Genomic DNA, 25,429 nt, shown 5'->3' with positions numbered 1-25,429 from the left:
CAGTTTACTTGGTACCACATTTGCATTTCTGACACTAGTGATTACACTACAAAGTGATGACACAAAAGCCTTTGTGGTTTTATTTGCCTGTCTACAAGCAATTAGGTACAATTTTTCATGTTTCTGTGGCACCAATCCAACAAAGGCAGTTTATAAAAAGCAACACCTGTTTCTACCTATCAGTCCAGAAACAGCTGTTGCATTGCAATTAGTGTCTGTAGGACTAATTCTTTTTCTTCTCCCTCCAAACAGCAGTATTTTATAATTTGCATTGCATTCATGCTCTGATCAAAAATTTGTCAATTATCTTTTCCTTACATTTTATATTCATATACATAAAAGTCTATCATATAAGACTGCAGACATCTACACAATACATCCAACGCACAACACCTCAAAAAGATTTAAGCTTTTACATTTGGCATGCATCCAGTTAAAGGACTGATGCAACTGGAGTATATCTAGTATCAGACTTTGATACTTGTTTAATTTTAAATTGAAAGTTGAAGACAGTACCACAAGGGGACACACACACACACACACATGAACATAAGTCATTCTGACAAAAAATTCACTGGATTCAGGATACAGCAAATAAAAGCTTATATGGCAACTGTCTGTGCAAGTAGAGACTAGATCCTGAACAAGACAAAAACTTGTGAATGCATAATTCAGACTGACTTCTCCTCAGAAAAAGTAATCCCTCTTCTTTATAAATACATCCGTCGTCAAGGTAAAGTCAACTATTTCACAACTTTTCCGATTCAGATGTCCCCTGAAAATATGCTAGGTGTGTAGACATGTCCAATTGTCTTCTGTTTTGATCTTAAGTTCCAAATATATCGTATATTTTTGAATATGTATCGTGCATATACTTCCACTCCCACTCAAAATAAGCAGCTTATACATTACCTTGAACTGGAAGAGAAATACGAGTCTTCTGCATCATCGGTGTACTTTTTTTTTGGCTTTGCAATTGCAGGTGTTTCCTGCTCTATTGTTTGCATATCTGAGGTGACTGAGTGAGAAATGCCACTGGGGACAGGAAGAAAATAAGTATGTAAAGAGATGACAAAGCTCACACCCTAAAAAAAAAAGAAATGAAAGCCCAAACCTAGTTTCTGAAGCTTGCTGATAAAACCCAAGCTATACAAACATTTAAGAAGAAAGGAGAAATTTAAAAAAAAAAAAAAAAAAAAAGGCCCTGGAAAACTCAACTGTCGTTCTTTGAAGTAGTGACAGGACTTCTGAACACATAGACCATTCCAACAGCTACAAAACACAGCAATGTGACTTCTTCAGAGTTTTGGCTTGTAAAAGACAGACTATACTTAGGTTGGTACCGTTCACTGAAAACATCCTGGGTATCTTCCTCACAGGCTGCTAATGGAAGCAAACACCCTACAGACAGCTTACAATTTAAGTTAACACCTGACTGGCAGGTTAGAACTTAAATCTATCAGAAGCAATCCTGCCCCTTCCCCCTGACAGATACTAGATTCTTTGATGATATTGTTTAAGTTTCCATAACACACTTTAGTATATTTTTTCATTTCCTAAGTAAAATGAAGGATAACTGCATAAAGCCACAGAGTATTTTAAATACAGTTTATAGAACTTCACATACCTTCTGTTGCTGCCAAACCCCATGCCAAGTCTCTCCAATTCATTTTTCTTCTTACCAGACAGATTTAACTTCTCTTCTTTTGTTTTAATATCAAGATCTCTGTAGGCCAACCGTAAAGATGATACACTAGAACAAAACATACAGTGAACATATAGCTGTAAAATGCTACACTGAATGCCTAATCCAATAATATTGGTAGAAATTAACAATATATATTGTAGCACTATATTTTGTATGTTCTGTGTTTACTGAAAATATTAATTATTAATTGGATTAAATTCCAACTATAAGGGTGGGAGAAAGCCAGTAGAGAAGACTGTCTAAACAGTACCCCAGTCTGTGTATGGACAGGCAGTCTTTTCCAAAACAAATGTGAAACATGCTACTGCTAAAGTTCAGGACACAGTTTTCCATCACCATTAAGTCAAACTGAAAGAGTCTTTTTTTCCACAGTCCTTATTCTATGTGATACAAAACAAGTGTCAAAATTATTCAACTCTGACATACTACAGTACTGTGGCATTCATGAGAGTAATGTTTTCCCCTAACGCACAGCGTGGCCCTGCCACGTCTCCCTCCTTTCACCCCCTTCATGCTCCTAGTGGTTTTAACACCTTCTATACATGCACTCTTGAGACAAGTGCGAAAGGTAGACCATACTTCTTTATTGATGCTGCCCTTCCCTGTGCCCAAAAAGGTGTCTCAGAAGAGGGGAGGTGAGAGTCTTTGTACTCCCCAAATGGAATATAGTCTGTATTGTAGAAACTTGGAAGCATCCAAAAGTTCTCATTTTCTGCACAGCTGGCAAGACGTTTTGTCATCTGAAACATCCTCACAGTTCAGATATAGTAAGCTGTCTTTCTGAGATGCCATGAACCATCCCACACCTCAAAACAATCTTAACTATTTTCCAGTAACAGCAGTGTAGCAGAGAAAGAGGTTTTTAATGATTTTAATGATTACAGAATTGTAGAAACACTGCTTAAAGTTAATTTGTTAGGTTAAAAGGGATACAAATAATAATTTTAATGAGCAACGCAGCAATATTTTAATTCAGAAGTTGTGACTGGCATAAAGTACAAACGAACACTATCAGAAGAAAGGTAAATGAGATTTAGGATGCTGCTGGTAGACGTCCTGCTGCAAGCAGAAAGGAAATACTAAGTCTGAAATCCCTTGTAACTTCCCATCCATTTTGTGCAGAAGCAGGAATGAAAACAAAACAAGTTTTTGACCAAGGAATGTTTTCTTCCAGTGTGTCTCCTAACTATTTGATTGCTGAAACAGGCTCTTCCCCGCTTGATTTTTTCTGGTCCACTGCATACTGGCTTAATTTTAACCACGAGTATGCCCCTACCAAAGTTCATACCCTGCTGGTTAGTGCATCTCCTGCAAGACAGGAGCTGGGTGGCTGAGCCTGTTAAAATGCATTCGGTCTTCTTCCTTCACAGACAAGGGATGTAGGTACCAGCCCCCTCTAAGGAATGGGACACCAATCCTCTGCTGACGAGGCATTTCAAAAAGGAGGAGAGCCATCTCAATCTTGTGATGATTAGGTATCTTTTGACTGGGGCTTCCAGAGGACTTGGAGCCAGAACCAAAAAATCACTACGTCTTATGTTCAGATGCTTGTAACAATAAAAGTCAGATACAAACCAGGATGCATCTGTGGAATGACTTTTGACACCAATAAAATCAGAAAAATATATCTCCAAAGCACAGTGTATGTTCAGGGATGTTTAAAAATCAGTTCTTACAGCTTGGGACCAACTGTTACACAGAAAATTGAACATGTTCTCTAAAATTCAACTTGAAACTGCTACTAATAAAGTCTACCCAGCACTTTAAGTAGAAAGATTAGCAGCCCATCTTATGAAATCTGTTTTATGAACATGAAAAATCTTATTTGCTGTTGATTTAAACAAATAGGGATACTGATCAATTTTTTTACAGTAACTCCAGTTATCTATTCTCATCAGTGCACAGCAGAAAATAAAGAAATTGTGTACCAATTATAAAATCACATTTTAAGTTTTAAGTCTCAGCACTCTTTCTCCTTCTAAGTACTAGACTACAAAAGCATTGCTTCCATTCCCGCCACGTAACAAAGCCACATTGAATTAATTTCCTAAAGCTCATTACTCAAGCTTTTAAAATTAAAACCACCACACAAATTAGCTGGAAGCAAATGCAGTTTTAAAAGTATTCACTCTTCTTTAATTTTGGTATATACTGCCATCTACAGTTAAAAATCCAAAAAGTTAATCTCAAGGGAAATACAGTTATCCTGCCTCTACTGGGATCGGATCCATAAACTGAAGTGTATGTGCACCTCTCATGTTTGCAGACATTTTTAGAGGGTTCTGGCTGCTGCAGAAAGGTTGCAGCAAACTTATACTAAAGGTTGCCTTGGATCTATATAGATTTACAAATTTCTGACACAAAAACCAAATCGCTACTTGGGACTTTCTTCCAAACTGAATTATATCATCAAAGAGAGTACCATTAAAGAGTAACAATAACTAATAATGAACAATCATTTTTCTTGTTATTTAGTAGTCCGTTCCTCGAGGTCACTCTACTGGTAGTTTTTGGCAGCCGCCGAGAAGCATGACTTTGTGGTAAAAATACTTCAGGAAAAATGAATGATCCCCTTGTGATTAATATTTTTGATGCACACAAAACATCCATTTCTGCAGAGGGTACATAAAAGTGAGCAAAAGGAGTAGGGAGGAGATTATAGACCAAAGAGCTTGGTACCATGAGCTCCAAGTGATCCTTTAACTATGTAATAATTCAGAAAATTTCTCAATAGGTTATAAAGATGATGCATCTTAGCACTTAAGAGAGGATGTTAAGCTTTACAACAGTAAAAGTGTACACTAACCCACTCTTTAGTAGTGTAATTTTGATGATGACTAACAAAATGTTAAAAACCAAAAACATGTAGCAGAGAAATGGAGTGGAAGGAACCAGGAACAGCACCCACTGAGCTTTAGGGCTGAGTACTTATTAATTAAGCTGGCCTAACAGATTCAAGGCCTCAGACAAAACTATTCAAAGGGCTTTGGTGAAAATTAAGGCAGTTCCAGTATAAAATAGCTGAAACTTAAGCAGGCAATTCTAGTCATACTTAAACTACCCCCTGCCTTCAGCACAGAAACTCTTACCCAGTAAGTACAAATTAAGCTGAGTATTTGTATGTTCCCTACACTCTTAGAAAGACTGTTTTGAATAGTATTCAGTTCACTACACCAGAACAAAATAAACTAGGTTACCACCAGGAGGTAAAGAAAGTTCAAGAGGCAAGAGTCTTCTGTGGTAATACTTAAATTTAACATATTTTAGATTTATTTCACATTTTATTCATATGTATCAGTAGAATGTCTCCTTATTTTCTGTGTTAAATAACACTAAGGTTATATTTAAAGATAGCATTGGGCTATTTCTACAGTAAATGATCAACTGTAGAAACATATACCTAATGGCAAAAAAAAAGGGCAATGGGGGAATTACTCTTTGGCCTCATCCACATCTGGGATTTTTTTAAAGCAAGAAATGAAGTTTTATTTGCATGAGCTAATCTCTGGTAGTATTGAAAATGTTGGCAATTACTTCATTAACATGAAATTAGGCTTCATGTTTTACCATTGTATATATAATTCATACTTACAGTGGCTCTTCCTTCTCAGTTTTCTTACTGCTATGAAGATCCTCTTGTTCCTTCCTTTTATCTACAGCTTGTGCTTGTTTCTCAATCTCATTAAAGCTTTGGCTGCTCACTTTTTGTGCCCCCAAACCACCTTTTTTGGCACCGAGCTTGATTTATTGAAAAACAAAAAACAAAAGCCCCAACATTATAACTGAGACAATCACTTCAACTGACTTAACAGTCAACTTTGAAAGCAACAGCAAACACTATACTCTGTTCTGGAGCATATGCAAACAGCAATGAAAATTTGGAGCAGAGAAAATATTTTTTCATGTTTTGACCCTCTACATGCTTCCTCTACTAACTCTTACAAATTTAGTTAGTTCTGCAGTCAACCATCACAGGGTAATGAAACTATTACAGTTTTAATTGTTCAGAAGTTGGCATGTTCAAATAAATGCTGTAATATATAGCACAACTTTAGTTTCTTAATAATTATTTTGTTGCATAGGAATAACATAATAAAATTTATTGCAATGGAACCATTTGGTGCTCATTCACTTAATTCACAATTTACATTTAGAAGTGGCAAAGATTCTTCAGTTAGTTCTCACTGGCCAGTGCTAGTGTGTCATCTTAAGATTAAGTATTGATTTATTTGTATTTTTAATAAATGTGTACATAGCTATTTACTGATTTATGGTAGGAGAGCAATATACAAGTTTTGTATATATGTGTATGCATGAGTAGCCTTTGCATGTGACAAAGCATTGTAAACTTCTTTCAGATAAACACGTCAGTTGAGAGGTATCAGTTTTGCACTTGTTCTTTTAAAATAATTCTATTTCTAGTTCATATTACTTCAATACAGGGATACACATACTTTCATTCTGATTATCGAAGATTTAAAAAAAAAAACTATTATTACAAATTTTAATAGATACAATGATGCTGATTCAGACAGTGGCACAGCACTCAAAGTGCTGTTCTTAGTCTCCTATGTGTTTAATTCCTCATCTGCAACACTGCAGAAATACTAATTTTCACAATACATTTATCTTAACTTTTTAACACTTTGAAGTCTTCAGGTAAAAGCTCTGGCCTACGTCCATAAAGTTTTAGGCTCTACAGTTCACAAACTGCACATGCACCTGTGAACCCAGTTATGTTCTTACTGTGAGGGAACATACCCGCATAAACCATCTAGCATGAGACATTCCTCTTGCATATTAGGGCCCCCTAGTGGGAGCAAGAAATAATAGGTTTCAACCTAAATGACTCTTCTGCTCCAATAAATCTTAAAAATCTTTTGCCATACAATAGGCCAGACTTAAAAGAAGTGACTCCCTGTAACATATTGTCACCCTAGTAGCCTAATATTAGGGCTATTTTCTTGGGACTCAAGAGCCAAACATTCAAAACCTAGCTTTTCCTAGCTAACTCAAGTTAACTTGAGTTGTCTTACTCAGCTTTCAGGTTCTTTGAACCATCATTCTGAAATACTCAACTCTCCTCATGCCTTCTTTACAGAGACCAGATGCCTAAGTGTTAAGGGCCCATGCAGAAGCAAGTCTGTAAACTATCTTGAAACTATCTTGAATTGAATGCGGCTGCAAGTTACCTATAAATACAACCAAACACCATACCACTGTATGGCACGAGAGGAGGACTGCTCCAGAAATACACATCTGAATGTCTCAAACTCACCTTATATTGACAGATCATGCCACACATGCATATTTAGCCACTCAAAAGTGCTATTGGAACTCCCTCTGGTTTCAGGATTTGCTACAAAAGATCTCAATGCCAACTAACTTAGGTGAAAGCCTGAAGAGGCCTTGCAACCCAGCATCAGCAAGCGAGAAGAAAGGTTACAGGGCATCAGTGAAGTTGCAGGGACAATAGTTGTGAAAAGAACTGAAGAGAAGTGGGATACCGACCTTGACACCAATATATGCTTTGACATTTTTGTTTTACTCATTTTTGAAAAGACATCACCTGCTGTTCAGGTCCAGACAGCACAAAGAAAATGACACTCAGATATACATGTGGAAGTCTAGCCAGTTCAGCGAGCTACATGCAACGTACACAGAATTTATCTGAGGTCAGAAAAAGATCTGAAGCACCCTACTGCATAACAACAGTAACCTGTTAGACAAATTCATCTTAACAATAATCCATTTTCAAGCAGACCACTGGCTGTTTTGATATAGAAATGGTTTTCCGTTCCATTTTAGTTTTATAAATCATTACTGATACAAGTACTGTTTAGTGCTAAGTTACATGATACATTTCCATATTGCCATCTACATATTTCTAGAGATCTATAATACAGACAAAAATATGTATTATGTATATACACTTACCCCCTTCTTAGCTTGATTTGGCTTCTTTTTTATGAAGGTGGTGTTCTCTGTAAGGATTAAATGTACATTACTTGACATACAATTTTATTAATTCCAGAACTGCAGAAGATAATTTCCTCAATATCAGCCTCAAAAGTTTTTGGAATTTATTTTAATGCCTCAAAGTATTACAGTTTCTACACTAAGAGACTGAGATACTAAACTGAGTTACAGGGAACGGAGCTGTGAAAATCTCCAAGAAAATGTGGGAAACTGCCTCTGACTGACGATATGGCATCTCTTGCAAATACATAATAGGAATAAAATTACAGCTCAGTTTTCAGTTGTAGATACCTGCTAGTAAACAGAACAAGAATACAGGACTTGCTATTCTGAATCAGACTAGAGGTCCACCTGATCCTGTACGATTTCCAAAATTAATTGTTTCCTGGATGGAAAGGTATTGGCTATGTTTAAAACCACCAAAACATGCCTGTATCATCAAAAACAAAATCACAAACATTATCAGAAGTGACAACATACACCGTCACTAGATTGAACAACTTTGTTCAACTGCCTCTAGTATTGGGAGTTTGAAAGTTACAGCCTTAATGCTTTGTATTAAATCTTGAAACACAGAAAAGAAACGAACCTACATTCTGTTCTGCATGAAGTCTGACACTGCTCCTCATCTTGATATTTTTAATGCGACCCTAATAGGACTCACGACATTCTATAAGGCACTGTATTGTGCCTTGGCTACCCTGAGCCAAGGTCAATCTCCCACAATCACAAGTTTTCAATCAACAACTCATATTGAATGCTTGAACATACAGAAAAAGTGGTTTGAGCTGAAATTTAGTTGGAAACAGGCATACACAGAACAGATACTGTTCACTTAAGATAGAACTTGTGATGTCCAAAACAAACAAGAAAAGCACTTGTTTTATGAGAACATGTGTTAAAGATACAAGTGACAAAACTGGGAAGTGTATGTGGTTAACTCTTTTTGCTACTCTCCAGCTCTCAAAAAAAAAAAACCAAAAAACCAAAACCCAAAACCAAAGCCAACCAAATGAATATAAAAACAGTCATGAAGACCATACCTTCTTGAAGCACTGAGTCAGACCTGGCCACCACTTCTTTACTACCCCTGTGCTGCTGAGAATCAATGCTCTTTATTCTCAGAAACCTGCTCCTGCAGGATGATCCTCAAAATGATAAACCACTGATGTATTTTATTCTATTCTATTTTCCTCAACTTTTTTTTACTTACTTACAGCACGACACACTCTTCAGTATGAAGTAAATGAAGACTCTGGACATCGAAGATATTGTATTACAAATACAAGATTTATCCAGTTTAAATTTTTATGGTCAGTTTTCTGAAAAGGCAGCAAAAACTACATCTAGATAGAAAGACTGACCTATGACCAAACACGACGTGTTTGCTTAACATAAACAACAGGCCATTAATCACAGCACAATGGTCTATTCCACCTGTGTGCTTTAAATGCAGAACTTAAAGCAGTCTAATAGGAGGTGTAAAACATTAATGGTTACCTTTACTAGGTGTGATACCTGTAGTATTTAAATTCATCAGGTTGGCTAAGATAAGATAGATAAAACCAGAACAACACTGACTAAAATTAATTTCTTAGAAGGAGTATACTGTTTAACAGAAGAAGTTGTAACACAAATTCAGATGTTTCAACTCACTCATGCACACTGATATTAAAGTAAGAATTCCACATCTCTTCCCAGTCATATATTCTCTGTACAAACGAATATTTAAGTACACTATACTGTTACCTAATGCAGCTTTTGGTGATGTACTAAGGCAATCAACACTTGGTCCATGTTCTGGTCCTAAAACATAACGAATAACAAGGATAAGAATATCAGAAGGCTCTTTAGAATGCTTACAATAACAAAATACAACTTATAGTACTCAGGGTACTGTTTGATACATAGTGTAATGTGTTATTTCTATCACAGCTTTACCAATTACTAAAAGAGCAGAAGGCATCCAAAGATTCATCTGAAGTCTTCTGAATTAAATTTTAATTTGGATTTCTATTAAACGTTATTAAAGGAACATGCAGTCTCACACATTCTAGCATAACCCTTCTAAAAAGTCCTTCCTCTCCAAAATTCTTGCGTTATTAGCATGGTTAGGTTATTTAACCATTAAAGTAGGGTAAAAAGAGTCTAACCAAAGAAACTACCAGAAAAATGCAGCTTCTTGTTAAAAAGAATCAGTCATACCTTCGTAGCATTCTGGAATATTTTCTGAAGTTTTCTGCTGTAGAGAAACTGTCTCTGGCTCTGATAACACCCACTCTGTATTCTTTGCCTTGAAAAAAATTACAAAATCAAAAGTGCACAGAAAATAGAATACAGCAAATGAATATGAGCACCAAGCTCAAAGACTGCCTAAGCACCACTGATTAGTTAATATTATATATATTAGTTAATATGTGTTTTAATTGTGCTTTAGATTTATTTATTGTATGCTGGCTATTAGTTTTCTTTACTCATAACAGTAATACAGTACAGGAAATCTGGATCATTTATTTACTATAATCACCAAACTTTCTCCCCACACTAAGCTCTTACACTTCCAATTTTCTAACATTTAATTTTTGATTGTGAGCAGTCCTCCCAAGTCTTCCCGATGAGTGCTCCCACTTCCCTCAGACACATCCTCCTCACCAGGCAGGCTTGTGACCTGGTCACAACAACATCTGCTTAGTATTATGTTTTCCATCAATGCTGTGCCACTGCCAGTTCATGCTTATTCTTCCCTAAAACCTCAATCTCAAAACTTCCTGACATCTCTCTCTCAAAACTTCCTGACATCTCTCTCTCAAAACATCCATACCCAAACAATCTCTTGCCCTGAGGTACAGACTGTTTGTCTCTAACCTCCTGCCTTTGCAGCTACCCAAAAAGTTTGTGGTGAAAATTGACTTTGTCCTACGCATACATTCCCTTAAGAGGGTTTGTGTCGAGTTCCTACTTCTTGTCCTCAACCTCAAAAATATTTACAACACTTTTCTGCTTAAACTTCTTTAGCTTGCCTCAGTTTACGCATTTCCCACTCAACTGCAAGCATTCTTCCAAGTTGCCTTCTGCAAACAGAAATACTCCATTTATTTTTCTGCTATCAGGACAGATGATCTTCTGGTGAAGACACTAGACTAGAATTCACATTAATTGGGGTTTTTTTTTTTGGTCTTTGCAATGAGCATTTATGAGTAATACAGCAATCTTCCCAGTCTGTAAAATGTAAATGCTCTTTCACTGTTTCAAAGATGCTGAAATTTATTTTGATAAGACATTCAAATATTGGCTGCAGTAGAAGTTCCTAAAATAAAAGAAATAAATAGCAAAAAGGCTGAATTTCCCTTTAAAATGCACCATTTTTGAAACCTCACATACAACAAAAAAGTTACATTTTGAAATGTCACAACTGAATAACCAAAATAAAAAAAAATAATTTTTCATTTAATTTACAGCTTTTTTCATCCTTAAGCATCCCATATACACTAGAAAGACACTAAAAAGTCATGTCATTTTTACTGTGTTCTTTACCCAGGTGCAGATATGAGCCACTTGCATAGGCTTTTATTACTTGCTACTAATGCGTGTGCACGACCACAATGTCACGACAGGGGAATTAACATGCATATGAACTGGTGAAGAATTTTCACAACAAGGGCTAATCTGATATACCCAAGCTCTTTGAATTCTTCTCTATCCCAAAATATGGCTCATGATCATACTCGTGTTTTAGGTGTTCATGGACTCCCACTGTACTAGAAAGCAATTATACTACAACACTTAATATTGTTGCAATATTTAGGAATACTAGGTGTAGTAATAACTTAATTGCTCTAAGATCACAATTGCTGAAGTTGTTTTCACTGGTGTTTTTCAAATACCAGACTCAAGAGAGTCTCTGAAACATTAATCTGTGAAATAAACACAGCTTCTATCACCTTAAGGAGGTAGGATCAAATAAACAAAAACCAACAGTAGCCTTCCGAAGGTTTCTTCAACTTCTTCAAAGAGTATGTAAGTATTTTGGAGGAAAAAAAAAAGCTTCCATTTAGCAAATGTTTTAAGAACTGTTAAACTTTAGTGATTAAAAACCAAAGTTATCACACAGTATATTTAAATCAGGGCACTCCCAAGCAAGGAATCATGAGTCCAAGTGGAATTGTACGCCTACAAAAAAACATAGTTTCATTCCACATTTAGCTACTATTTGGGTCATTCTAAATTATCACGTTAGAAAGTGGTTCACATCCAGGAAGAATTTGAGACCCACAGAAGGAAAAGCAGTAAATGTTAACTCCCTGACCTACCCTTTCTCTGTAAGGTTTTCTTTCAGGGTTTAATCTTCATTGTAGAGCACACAGTTAACCTAAGTGTTTAGAAAGCTAACAAGAATTAAATACAGGTAACCTATACCTTGGGAGAAACATGGGATGCAAAAAAATCTTCCTCTTTGTTTTGAGGTGACACAGGTGGCATTCCACATCCATCTGTCCACAGCTAGAATTAAAAGACAGAGAGAGAATTTTACAGGACAATTGCATTAATATATTTTTTTCAAATGCACTAACCTTAAACCTACTCTTTTTTTCCCACCGGGATAAAAATTCCTTGATTTTTTTTTTTTTGGTACATAATTTTTCCTTACAAATTTATTCAAGCTTCAGTATATGACATTCCTTTTTTATTTATTTATTTCATACATCTTTGATGTGTTCCTTCACATCATTACTCATTTTCTTCCTAACAAAATGCTCAGTATAAGCTCTGCTGCAGTAACACTGTCAATATTTAGTATCACTAGAGCTTTATAATAAGTAAGCTTTTTCATATTCTCATATAAGTTATTTTCTCTCTAATATTCTTATTTTGCCCAAGCAAAAAAAAACTGAAAACATAACACTAGCTGTCATTGGAAACAGTTTTCAGAATTGTGTCAGTGTGGTCTGGTGCTCTGATGAATTTTCCCACGTAGTCTCAGAGTATCAAAACCTCTGCTACAGTTAAAGCAGAGTTTTTCAAGATGCTAACTAACATTTTTGAGCTATGCCTGATCTCAGGGTGGGCTGGAGGGCCCGCAGTGCCGCAGGCCATTCTTAGCATTGTGCAGGACAGGACTATAACCTGTGACCTGCACTCCAAGGTTACTCATAGGTAATTTCTTACGGTTCTTTCTACTACGTGCAAAAGATAGATGACCAAAAATAAAAACCTCCGTCAAAAAGGTTACTGAATGTGCAACAAGCTTACCTCATCATTGAACAATCAACTGAACCAGTAAGTTAGGGAAGAAATTTTTTAAACTGTGACAGGGGAGGGGATGGTTGGTACTAAATCTTATTATCTGAATAATTTATTTCACCAATTTACACAGCACATAATCACTTAAGCTTGCAGTACATAATTCAAAAGTATATTTACTAAAATTTTTAAATAAGAAATACATAATTAATATCAAACAATTGGATGGAATCTGTAATTGAAACAAGATAATAGCTGTTCTTCAAAGTGTCATTTAGGGAACTTACCGTCCACTTAAATGCACATGGTATATTATATCTACTTGAACATGTTTTACATCTAAAGCTGTTTAGTAAGTCAAAAGAAATATTCTCTGAAGTTAGTGATGTGAACTATATTGTCTGTAACATTTGTAATATAGAATTATTATAATCCATTAAATTTCATGCTATTTGATGCATAGATTAGGGAAAAAAACAAGCTTTCTTGCTTTTCTTTTAATTCCCACTCATCTGATCAACTTCAAATGAATCAATCACGGACTTTAACAAGCTGAATTAAACAATCAAAACATGCTTTCTGTGTATGCAGAAGAGAACTGTTGTCAAACTTATTTAACACCTCAGCAAACTAATTCTGCATACTTTGCTAAGAACTTCTTCCTGTCAGCAACCTAACTTAAGGTTTCCATAGCATGCATGAACTGCTTCACTATTTTTTAATGGAGAACAGCAACTGCAGGACATATGTAACTTGATAAGTTTTCAAAAATTATTTTTGTAGGAAAAAAGCAAAAAACCCATGTACCTGTTCAAATCAAATCCCACTGAAATCACAAATATTTTGCAGTTAATTCTATTAGCACTTTTACATTTTTTACATGCTGTACTTCTCAATAATAATTCAGTTCCAGAAAAGCAGAAATAAAACCACTATATAGCTCATGGAGAAGTGCTGACTTTTTTTTTTATGAAATACCACTAATATGATTCTGGAACACACTTGCAAAACAAAGCAGCTTCCACTTTGAAGAATACCTGAAGTTTCTGCCTGGAACTCCTGTAAGTTATTGCAAATGTTACAGTTAATGTGTTGAGTAACCCAGAAGTGACCTTGAAATATCAGATATCTCAATATCCTTTTTCCCTATCTCAATATTCTTATATATATTCTCTATCTCAATATTCTTTTTCCAAACAAAAAAGATAAGCTGCAAATAGTTTACACTCCAGCTTGCCTATTCACTGCAATGTGTATCAGTACCTCCCAAAGACAGATAATCTTTTGCATTACTAATTAGAAACTTAAAATGGCTGTAGAGGGAAAGAAGAGAAAGTTTTTCAGACATCTAAACGACATAGGGGACACACTACTCACATCAGTACCGTGCTTTCTTGTTGCTTGCGTTGCAAGAGATTTAATCTTTTCCTTGTAAAGCTGAGCACCTCGACTGTTATACTTTGCATTGGTATCATTTGTTGTGCAACCATGTTGATGGAAAAAAGCAGACTATGAAGCAGAAAACAGAAAATGCTATAATAAACACGTTTAAAACCTTATGGCATTTAACACAAAAATATATTGCAATGCAGCAAAATAGTCTGCTCCCCTACCTAAATTTAATCTTTTAAATTATTAAGTCTATGTGGACCTCCAAAATAAAAAGAAAACTCCATTCTGGCAACCTCTCTATGTATAAATAAAGCAACAGAAAAACCAAATACATCAGTGGGACATTTTAAAAGCGTATACAAATACAAGCTTCCCATCATATACAAAGAATCCCAGTTCTGAAACTAACTGTAGAAAGGAAGAGGTAATTGATTGCCAATACCTGCCCTTCAAAGGACATTCCTGATAGTCTAAAAGGCATTACTTGGCTTCATCTCTAGCATGCTAGAGAGAACCACGTATGTTCAATAGCATCAAAATGACTGTATAAAAATGGTCTTCCTTCAAAAGAAAAGTATATGTATGCACATATATATGTATGTCTCTATTCATATGATTGTGTATTTATAGAAAAGTATCAATGAAAATTTTGATCATATTTAGGATCTTAAACCAAAAGGAAATCAATACACTTATATCAGAGTTCCACAATCCAGAGAAAAAGAGGGGAAAAAAAAAAAGTTGTTTGAAAGATGACAACTTGGAAAAGCTGGCCATTTTTTCAGCACCTAGAATTCACTAGCAAATCATGTCGTACGTTCTTGCACAGAAGAACACATCAGACTACTACAGTAAAACATAATAAACAAGTTTCTGATAGGATCAGCAAATCTAGATAACCTAAGGTTATGACCTCATATGCTACAATTGCAAAGCATAAATCTAGTATGCAAGTACCAGACTTTGTATAAAAATTAAGCAACAACCATGCAAGAGATAATTCCAGTCAACTTCTGTGATTACAACAGAAAGAGCCGTAAACATCACAGGTGCCAAAATTACTGTGCATTTTTTTATTAAAATATATACACCTATCAACTTGATATTCGGAGCTTTTTTTTTGTAAACCCTAATTCCAAACATCATAGAGAATTATTCTGAAAACAAAACAAACTAAGAACACTTCAGATTTTCTAGCAATCTGATATACAGCTACGAAGCTCAGGACTGCTGTTATCCAAGATTCAGCATGACCAGGCAACTATAGAATACTAATGATTAATGTTAATCTGACAGTGCTTCTAAACAGTAGTTAGTAAAAACAGAATTTGGCATTTAATTGGAACAAAAAGGGGATTATTTTTTTAACACAATTAGAGGAAAATGTCCAGACAGTTCACTAAACTTATCTTTAAAGTTTCAGGTATTAATCTTCCTAGGTAATCCAAAACAGGCTATTGTGAATTTGAGGTATTTGAGGGGTGGGTGTGGGTATATTAGACCTCTTGGTAAAATGTATGATAGGAAACGGTGACATCCAAGCAGAAAGACAAAAAGTCATAAAATTAAATAGTAAAGGTTTATCGTTAAACTTCTGGTAATATGCTTTCTAAGATTAACTGAAGTACTTTTCAAACTTTGCCGTCTCTTCCTTCTCACTGCCTTAAAACCTTTTGCTAAAAATGAAAATATTTTTCATGCAAAATCTCCCTCTTCTGATTAGTCAATACTGTGATTTTCATGTACTAAGTCAGATGATAACAGAAACTTGATGAGTAAATTCACTTAACAGTAGTATTAATACAGACAGCTGTAACTTAGAAAGGATGGGCAGAAGAAAAAGAGGCAGAAGACATCACTATTTCTCAAGAAGGCATGCAACTGCTTAGATCTGTAAGCCAGAGATAATGACCTGCTGAATGCGCACTTCAAAGAAAAAGGTTTGATTGGAAAATGCAGAAGTGGAAGATAAATAAGAATGATTCTGAATTCATCATTCTGTGTACGGAAATAGAAAGAAAAAAAATAGAAAAAACAGCAGAATATGAAAGTGTTAAGACTTAAGGAAAGGAGATTCAGAAAGCTCAAAACTGTTAAGAAAAAGCCTATGGAAAGCAAGTTTTCTTAAAGAAACAACATTTAGGACAAAGCACAAATGAAGAAAGATACAGGGTAAGCATTCATGGAATTAGAAGAAAATCAGAAATTGCTTAGGGAAGTTGCATGTTTCCTCACTGGGTGAGTCAACTTAGGGAAGCAATCTCAGTTATTGGTGGTCTATCTTTGAAAAAAAAAATGGAAAAACAGGAAAGATTCCAGAGAAGCTGACAAAGAAAAACATCCTCTTTTAAAATGGAAATTGAGAACAATACAGCAGTCAACATAAACAGTATGTTTGTAAATTGAAGTTAACGAACTTATTTGTAAGTACATAAAAAATCAAGTTGAAAATAACAGCCAATATGAATTGGCCAAAACGAAAACACTGCTGTTTCCTCTCTGACAGTGTAGCATGTCTTATCTTGACTTCAGTCGTACCTCTGGTGTAAGTCAGATCTTGACTTCAGTGTGACTTTTGACAGTGACATTTTTGGCATGATATTTTCATAAACCATGTAAGGATATATGGTCACAGGAAAATGCCTGTAAGCTAGGTTTACAAGCTGTTGGAAAGACATTGTTCAGCAGCTGTCAATGTTTTACTGTTAAATTAGACATGTATGGACAAGGAATCTGATCTGGCCTTTTCAGCGATTTTTATTAATGACTGCTAAGAAAAAATAAAACATTTGCAGACTGTACCAAGGCAGAAAAGTTGCAAGAAGTATGGAGGATGAAATCAGCATTCAAAGGAATTCTGACAAACAAGGGAGGAGGGGGCAGGGGGAGGGGGGCAGGGAAGAGATAAATGAACTGGAAAAATAAAAAATATCCCAAGATGTGAGCCAATAAGGACAGACAATAGCTTCCAAACCTAACAAGCTTCAATGTGCAAAGCAAATACTCAGGAGTACATACAGCATTTGCATTTCCTCCAACTTGCATGCATCTCAGCTGAAACCAAGACCAATTGGAATCCAGTTCTGTGGATCTAAACAGAAGGACAAATTTTTAATGTTATCTCCAAAGCTATTTAAAATCTTTCTACTTCTTTTTTTGGTAAAGTGTTTCTCTCCCCTGTTTTTTTTTTTCCTAAAGTGAAAAACATGCATCTATAGAAAAAAAAAATCTGCAACAATACACAATGTGCAAAACAAATTAATAAAGTCATGTAGAACTGCAACAGTTTTTCAAACTGTAAAAGTTTGAAAAAAAATGCACCCTCTGGCTGACAGGCTTTCTCTTTTAAAAAGCACCAATAAGATGATACATTTTCAGGAATCACATTTGAACTCTCTCAACAGCAGATGACAATCACATGTAATGGACAAAGTGACAATTTGGATGTTGTATCACAACAAAAATTTGGGGCCCGGTATGAGGAGAATTAATACTGAGACCATTAGGAATGGATTCTTGAGAGGCCTCTTGTAACCTTCTTGTATACACTAAAAAGGCAGCAGAGGAAGAATATGGATTTTAGTTGATGGAAAATGGCTGCTTTTACCTGCAATCCATTCTTGAACGCGTTGCTGTCACTCACTTAAAGCAGAACCTTCCATTTCAAATATGTAATTATTTATTAGGCCAAAAAGGCCCACAGGCCATCAGTTAGGATACTCACCTGAAATGTGACAAGCTCAGGGTGCTGATTTACTGCACCAACTGACTGACTGAGCTAAACCGTTGCCAAAAAGACAGGAGCCCTTTCCACTAGCCCAGCATTAGCACTCAGGTGACACCATAACCAACTACTTCAGGAAGCAAGGCTGGCAAAATGCTATTTAGCGCTCCAAACTGGCTTGCTAGGGGGTCAGATTATAAGCAATACACTGTAACACTGTTGAAGATGGTAAACTAATATTTGCCTCAGTCTTGATTTGCAGGAATGATAAAACACTTCAATATGCTTACTCTGTTCTTGATTTTCATCATCATCAACGTAGAAACAAATCTGCCAAGACATGCGCACTGCTAACACAAAAAGCAGGTAATGGGAATGGGTGCATAGTACAAATTCTACTGAACCCTACCTATTTACCTAATTCCCAAGCAGCTACCAGATACGTCAAAGCCAACACAAACATTAAAAAGGTCTGAATCAGTAGTTGAGAGAAGAACGGGTTTTCCTCTCTGAGCAGGTATGTGAACAAACAAACAGAAATATTACAAGATGCAATTTTTACTGTAAAAATATACAAACTACTTACCGAATGAAACTCAAATGAACACCAAGTGATCGATGGGTCCCTGAACAATCAATACAGAGAAAAACTCCATATGTTATGCTTGCCCAGCTAGGGTTCTTGGCTCCGCAGTCAAAACACACCTTAAAGAAAATAAAGATCAGTAACAGGACTTGAGCACAACCACGTCTTACAGTTGTATTGCAGGTCATGCTAACACCCTTGCAGTGATCAAACTTAATTAACTCATCCTTACAGCATCTGTTGACATGACAACTTTATATTATCCTAATTTTATAAATATAAAGAGGAGTTATGCAATCTGCCCACACTTGTGTGTCTTTGCCCTAACTAGACAGGACTACATGCCTTCCCAGTTTCTGACTACAACCAGTGTACACATGGACCACAGGCTGAGAAACCGTGGGTTAGAGAACCCCCATCAGTCTAGTTCAAACACACATTTAACACAGTACTTCCACCACTACTGAAATACTAAAGTGTTTAAGAAATATTTTTCCAAGGGCGGGCTCTCTTCGTGACGTACCACTGAGTGTACTCTTTCCTCAGAACGTACACGCGACTGCAATTATCAGCAGCACTAATGACATCGTTATCTACTTTGCTGTATAGAATCCTTGACCCTTAGAGCAAGCCTCTGAAATGCAGCTGTGTGAAGAAAGCGTCCACGCCGTGTACTGCCTAGCTGAGCACTCTGCCAGACGTGACTATTTGTATGATGTATCACATATGTATCGCTGCATCAACCTTTTAACTGTCTGTAACATAGACTGGTAAAAAAGCAAATGTGCCCACAATTACTGCATACACAAAACCAAGCATTTCTTACCCTCTGCCACCATGTTATACTCCTAACATTCAGCCAAAACTACAAGAGGTATCTGTGTATACATCTCAGACCACAACTTTCATGTCCCGTTTCAGTTATTCTGAATTTTGTACTTCTTTGGCCAAGGAAAGTAAGAACAAAAAAATTATCTGATACGAATCAATTTTCAAATGCAAGGAAGAACACAAATTTAAACAGAAACAGCTATTCCTAGTTAATGTCATGTGTACACATCTATTCCTGTATGAAAGCACTTCATTATCTGATCAATGCTTTTTCAGTGGTATTTATAAATGCTGCAAAGAAGTACTGCTACAGTAAAAGCATCCATCAATAGGTACACTCAGTGGCATCTACTAAGAAATAACTCTACAGAGAGACAAGCTTTTACACACAAATTGACGGAGCTCCAATCTGCAACTTTATCCTTTAACACCCTCCTATAAATCTAATGCATCACCAGATAGCAAGGGAAGTTCCAGCTATACGCAGAAAGAAAAAAAAAAAAAAAAAGCTTATTCCAAGTCAGCTGGGGACAGACGGAACACCCCACAAGCAGGCCACAATGCTTCCAGCACCTCCTTGTCGGGGGGGGGGGGGGTGGGGGGAGGGGGGAAGGTTAAGAAGTCTCCTTGCTAGAAACTCCATTCATACAACTAAATAGGGATTTTTGTCTCTTACTTTTTTGTACCTACCCAGTCAAACAAGCCCTGAGTTTGCGCTCAAATCAGCTCATCTATCATCCACCGAAATTAATTTCAAGTACACGCCCAGAAGCAGTTTGAGGCTAAACTCCTCATAGAATCATAGAATGTCCCGAGTTGGAAGGGACCCACAAGGATCATCGAGTCCAACTCCAACTCCTCGTTTTAGTGTGGGTCTATTTTAAGCTTGTACAGTCCAAGTTTATCAGGCGCAAGCAAAGTTCACCAGCAGATCCAGCATTAGCTCTTCCGACATATGAACACTTCAGGTCTGAGCTTCAGTTAGGCTAATGACTGGTAGCACAAACAGAAAGCAGGGAGGTTACAACTTCTGCACGTGCAAGTCCCCTTTTTCTCTCTCAACAGAGACTTAACATTTATTAATGTTAAGTCATTTATGTTTCCCACTGTTGTATGTGGAAATGGGGTCATTCACTGACATACAGCAGAAAAAAGAAATACGACAATCTACACAGAATGAGTGACAAAAGGAGGGGTTAGAGGGAGGCCCTGAAACAAGCACAAATGGAAGAATTGAGATACAGGGAGTTAGGGAAAAAGAAGAAAGAATAACTCTTCATGTGTGCCATATTCTAAGAAAACACACAGCCTTAGTAGTCAGAACTCGTTATCTTTTTCCCAATTCTCTCAATTCTTTGAAATAGTTCCTTAAAAAACAACATGAGCTTTGTCTTCATTTTAAATTGGCTATTTTCAGGCTTTTTCTTACAAGGCCAAAAGATGGATGGGGACAACAAAACAAGAGCAGATTCTGCTTGAAACCAAAGAGAACAGAACAGCCCTGGTCTCACTTCTAATACAGGAGAGCAAACCAGACTTACAGTCCTAAGTCTTGTGGAAATTCCCTGGAGCACAAATGGGAAACGAAAATCTTGAGTATGAGTGGGTGGTTAAAAAAAATCCCATGTTTAAAAAAGTTCAGTTATAAACATCCCTAAAGATCCTCCTCCCCTCCCCAGTACAATATAAGCACTTCTTAATGTCAACGTCTTAAAAGTCCACTGAATCACCTTGGAAGCTAGCTGCCACAAAGCGGTATAGCTCAGTATCTTCACCCACGCAGGACTCTCTATCAACTATTTACCAGACACCTGTGAAAATCATTCATGTGCATAAAAACTGTAGCTTTTAGGATTGTGGTGCAAGTAGGAACATCTAATTTTCTTGTGAAAGTAATAAGAACTGCCATTTCTATCACTTCATGCAAGAGAAATAGGAGCATGTTTCATTAACATTTAGACTCATTTTGTTTAGTTTTCTCAATTTTTAAAGTGCTTCCCACCACATAAATTTTAACAAGAACTGGGGGGGGGGGGGGGGGGACACGACGACAGACAACAAATGAAAACCAATTTCAGAGCCACCCTATGAAATCATTTCCATATCAAAAACAGATAAACTGTATTTTCTATACTGATTTAGGCACAACTAAGATACCAAAATCATTATAAAAGTCAATTAAAAGGATATGCTTGAATAATCTATTGCTTTTAAAATACACTTGCATTCTTTTTGCTTGTTTTGTGGTAAAGCATTTCACGACAGCCTAGATTCAGTAACAGTCACTTGGGAAAAAAAGCGCAAAAGCCCTGAGATGTTTGTACCAGAGCAAACACAAAGACACAGGCATAATCCACAGCAAGCAGTCATTAAATCATACAGCATCCACCTTGCACAAGATACCTATGTTAATAAATAAATACACAATATACATTGTTATTAGATACGGAAATGTAATAATATATAGTCTATAGAAACGTTAGTTTTGGCATTTCAGAAGAGGCAAGCAGGTTCAGCAAGTTTATCCCTGCAGTCACAGTTACACAGACACTTTCAACCTCCCACGTAGCAGGGCTACTGCCACAGGGTAGCAGCTCCACATCTCCTTGTGCTTGCCATTCCTAGCATCCGAGGCTACCATACAGCTGGCATCAACACAAAACCAGCTAAAACTCAGGAGGTAGTTTCACATGCGGTCAAAGGTGATCCAAATCCACGCAGCTACTCTCTTAGTTACCAGCCACCCTATGCAGATATGCCTTCCTTCTTCTCTTGCATCAGCAGTAATCGTCACACTTGCTGATCCTACTGGTAACCAGCGCTGCACTGCTTTGACTCAGAGCAAAGGTAGGTCCAACTCACATCACAGCCACATGACAGCAATGCCAATATAAGGGAGGGAACGGGAGTGTTTGCCACAGGAAGAAGACAGGACTGCCCATTTTGGAAGTGTCACGGTCTTAAAACGACTTAAGTGAGATGTGATATACTACACACTACTCTGGGGAAAAAAACCCCACACCCACAACACACACCGTAATAACAAAACTGAACAATTGATAAACCACCACCACAACACACACTTAGTTTTCAGCCAGTTCAGATCCTTGATCTGGGTCTCCAAGCAGAGACATGAATACTACCATCAATGAAAGAAAAGAAAGAACCAGAGAGAAGGGAATGAGAAACTACTGTTTTCAGAGGAATAGCTTTATGCCAGATCAAAAGAGACTGTACAGCACAGCCTCAGGGTGCAAGTCTTCAAAACAGGTGAGCTTTACAAACATTTAAGTTAACAATACCAGGTAGCTTAGGGACTATGAGCATTTTTATACGTATAAACTACATCCTACTTAATTGTAATAAGTTTCTTAAGTGTCGTCAGACAGCTCTATATTGTCCAAAGACAAGCCAAGAACCCAAAAAAAGCTATTTCTCATGGTATACAAAGTAAACTTACAGGTATGTTAATTTCAAATATCAGTTCAAACATGCTATAATCCACAAATTAAACTGCACATTTATTTAAATGAGAATTATTTTCCTAAGCTTATGTGCACTAAGAACTACTGCAGAGCACCTAGCACAGTGTAAGTGTACATGCCTGCTTATAGCAGGCAGTCAGTAAGCCCAGATGCTGCACTGAAGAGATACCAGTTCTTCCCAAACTGTATCCATAAACAACACAGCTAAAGCATATTACTAAGGTTTTAATACAGAACCTTTCCAATATTTGCATTTCTTTCCCATCTCTGTCTTTCCCAGGAGAAAAGCCCTACAAATAAAAGGGGCAGACTGCATAAGAACACAAGAAAAACCAAACAAGATGTAACCAAACATGAGAGGATAAACTGATGACAGCAACAACTTTCACTTAAGAAGACTGGTCAGATACACAGGCGTGGGAGAGTTGTGCGATCTAAGCTGTTGATGTTTCCCACTCTCCTTCCTCTCTGTCTTTACAGGTCAACAAGACCGGGCTTCACTGCAGTGTTAATGAGTTCTCTGCACCTGAGCTGCTTCTTTCAAACAGACCTAGTGTGAATGGCAGCACATACTGTGCCAATATTGCTTTGTCAACATTGGCACTAAATTTCTATATAGCACCCAACATGACTGCAAGGACAGATATGCTTGAGCAACCACAGGTACCACCACCACCTTATTAAGTGTAGCAGAGTAACGACAAGTTCAGAACTGTTCCAGGCACTCCATCCTCGGGCTTTCCATCCTCACCAGCTATGGGCAGCACCTTCTGATTTTCTTCATGATCACAACACAGAAAAAGCATCACAACACCATTACAGAACTACTCAATCTCTTTGACACAGTGCCAGTGAACTTCAGGAGCCTGTAAAAGATCTTCTCTCTGACTCTCCCTGTTGGGACTAGGACCTTTCCTCAATTAACCTTTTACCCTATTGCAAAGGCAAGTTTTAGGAATGCTTGTGTCAGAAACTAGCTGGGAAGTGTTCATCTTTGAGCTACGCTTTCTGAGAAACCAGACGCGTGTCCACTGCCTGTACAGTCTTAATCATTTGTGTTCAAAGTGTGGAAGTCAGTTTTGGACCAAAGACAGACCTCCAGACTCATATTCCCAGAAAACAAAACCATGGTGTTTCTTCAGAATTGTTTCCTCGTGTATTTTTCAGATATGTTCACAGCGTGTTATCACAATGCCAATACAACGGAGCAGATGGCACCGAAAAGCAGCACAGTAGCACACCGCTGCTGAAGGCAGTTCTGCCGCCTCACCTCGCAGTCCGAGGCACCGTCCCCAGTTCACAGCTGGCCACCGCGCACCTTCCTGCGTAACGGGTACTGAAAAACCAACGGGGCTTTACAACGCTGAAAAATTAAAGTCGCCACTGGACGAGTCCAACGTGATGAGAAAACATCAAACTTTTATCGCCACAGAAGCGGCCGTGCCACAATGGGCTTTGCTTCTTTGATTAAAAAAAAAAAAACAAGCCAAACAACAAACAGACAAAAACAAAAAAAGAAAAACACATTCAACACTCTACGCTGTCGCTGTTTTAGAACTTGCTTTTTATTTTTAGCAGAGCGGACCCTCCTTCCAGCAATCCTCAGCCGCCAGGTACCCGAGAGGAGCTGCGCTTCCCTAACGGGAGGCTGAACCCGAAACGCCCAGCGGCCGCCGCCGCCGGCGAGCGGGCGGGCGGGCAGAGCTGCCCACCGACGCCGAGAAGGGCTTCCCCGGCCTCCGCGACGGCCGCCGCCGCCGGGGACCTGCCCGGCCCTGCCCGCCGCTCACAGGGTGCCCCCGGCAGCGGGCGGCCAGGCCGGGGCGCCGGGGGCTCGGCGGGGCGGGGCGGGCGGCGGGCACTCCCCCGCCGGCAGTGCGACGTGTCACAACGGCGGAGCGCGGCCGTTGCCTCCCCCCCTGGGCCCTGGCCCCGGCCCGGCGCCCTTACCTTGTTGGTGGGGATGGAGCGGAGCCGCTTGAAGATGGCGGCAATGTCCTGCTTGCTGGGCTCGCACATGGCGCCGGGCGGCAGGTGGGGGCGAGGCGGGAGGGCTGCGAAGGAGATGAGCCGCCGCCGCCGCTACCGCCGGGACGCCCCACGCCGCCGCGGGACGCTCGGCTCCGCCCCGCCCCGCCCCGGCCGGGAGGCGGCCACGCAGCGCGCGCGCCCTCAGCCCGGCGGGGCGCGGCCCGCGGTCGCCGGCGTGGCGCGAGGGGGCGATGCTCCCCCCCGCCCGCCGCCTCCCGGTTGCTCTGGAAACGAGCGGCTCTGCTGCGTCAGCACCTTCCGTTGGGCACTCCAACCGCCGCGGGGGAACCGGTGGGGCCGGGAGAGCGGCGTGCGGCGGCCAGCGGGGAGGTGGCGCGCCCTGGGAGGGCGGAGGGGAGGGCAGGCCACGCCGGCCTCGCTTCCTCGGAGCCCGCGGCGGCAGTGGGGAGCCTGGGGCCCGGGAAGAAAAAAAGCCGCGGAAGAACACCGCC

The 25,429-nt window shown here is 38.5% G+C and overlaps 1 protein-coding gene across 1 annotated transcript in view; it reads right to left on the bottom strand.

Annotated features, from left to right (window-relative positions):
• Positions 1-24,966, bottom strand: part of ARFGAP3 (ARF GTPase activating protein 3) — a 36,065-nt gene extending 11,099 nt beyond the window's left edge. The window contains exons 1-11 of the mRNA XM_082308080.1: positions 24,897-24,966; positions 18,631-18,749; positions 17,339-17,411; positions 14,306-14,437; positions 12,104-12,187; positions 9,893-9,980; positions 9,437-9,493; positions 7,646-7,692; positions 5,301-5,446; positions 1,628-1,753; positions 913-1,035 (exon numbers count right to left, since the gene is read on the bottom strand). Of these exons, the coding sequence (XP_082164206.1) occupies positions 913-1,035; positions 1,628-1,753; positions 5,301-5,446; positions 7,646-7,692; positions 9,437-9,493; positions 9,893-9,980; positions 12,104-12,187; positions 14,306-14,437; positions 17,339-17,411; positions 18,631-18,749; positions 24,897-24,965 (1,064 nt within the window). The 5' untranslated portion in view covers position 24,966. The remainder of the gene's footprint in view (positions 1-912; positions 1,036-1,627; positions 1,754-5,300; positions 5,447-7,645; positions 7,693-9,436; positions 9,494-9,892; positions 9,981-12,103; positions 12,188-14,305; positions 14,438-17,338; positions 17,412-18,630; positions 18,750-24,896) is intronic.
• Between the last annotated feature and the right edge of the window lie 463 nt (positions 24,967-25,429).

The sequence above is a fragment of the Platalea leucorodia genome (assembly GCF_965183815.1).
Source record: "Platalea leucorodia genome assembly, chromosome: 4".
Taxonomy (NCBI): Eukaryota; Metazoa; Chordata; class Aves; order Pelecaniformes; family Threskiornithidae; genus Platalea; species Platalea leucorodia.
Note: the sequence above shows the minus strand (reverse complement) of the source record. Positions and strands in the feature narration are given on the sequence as shown.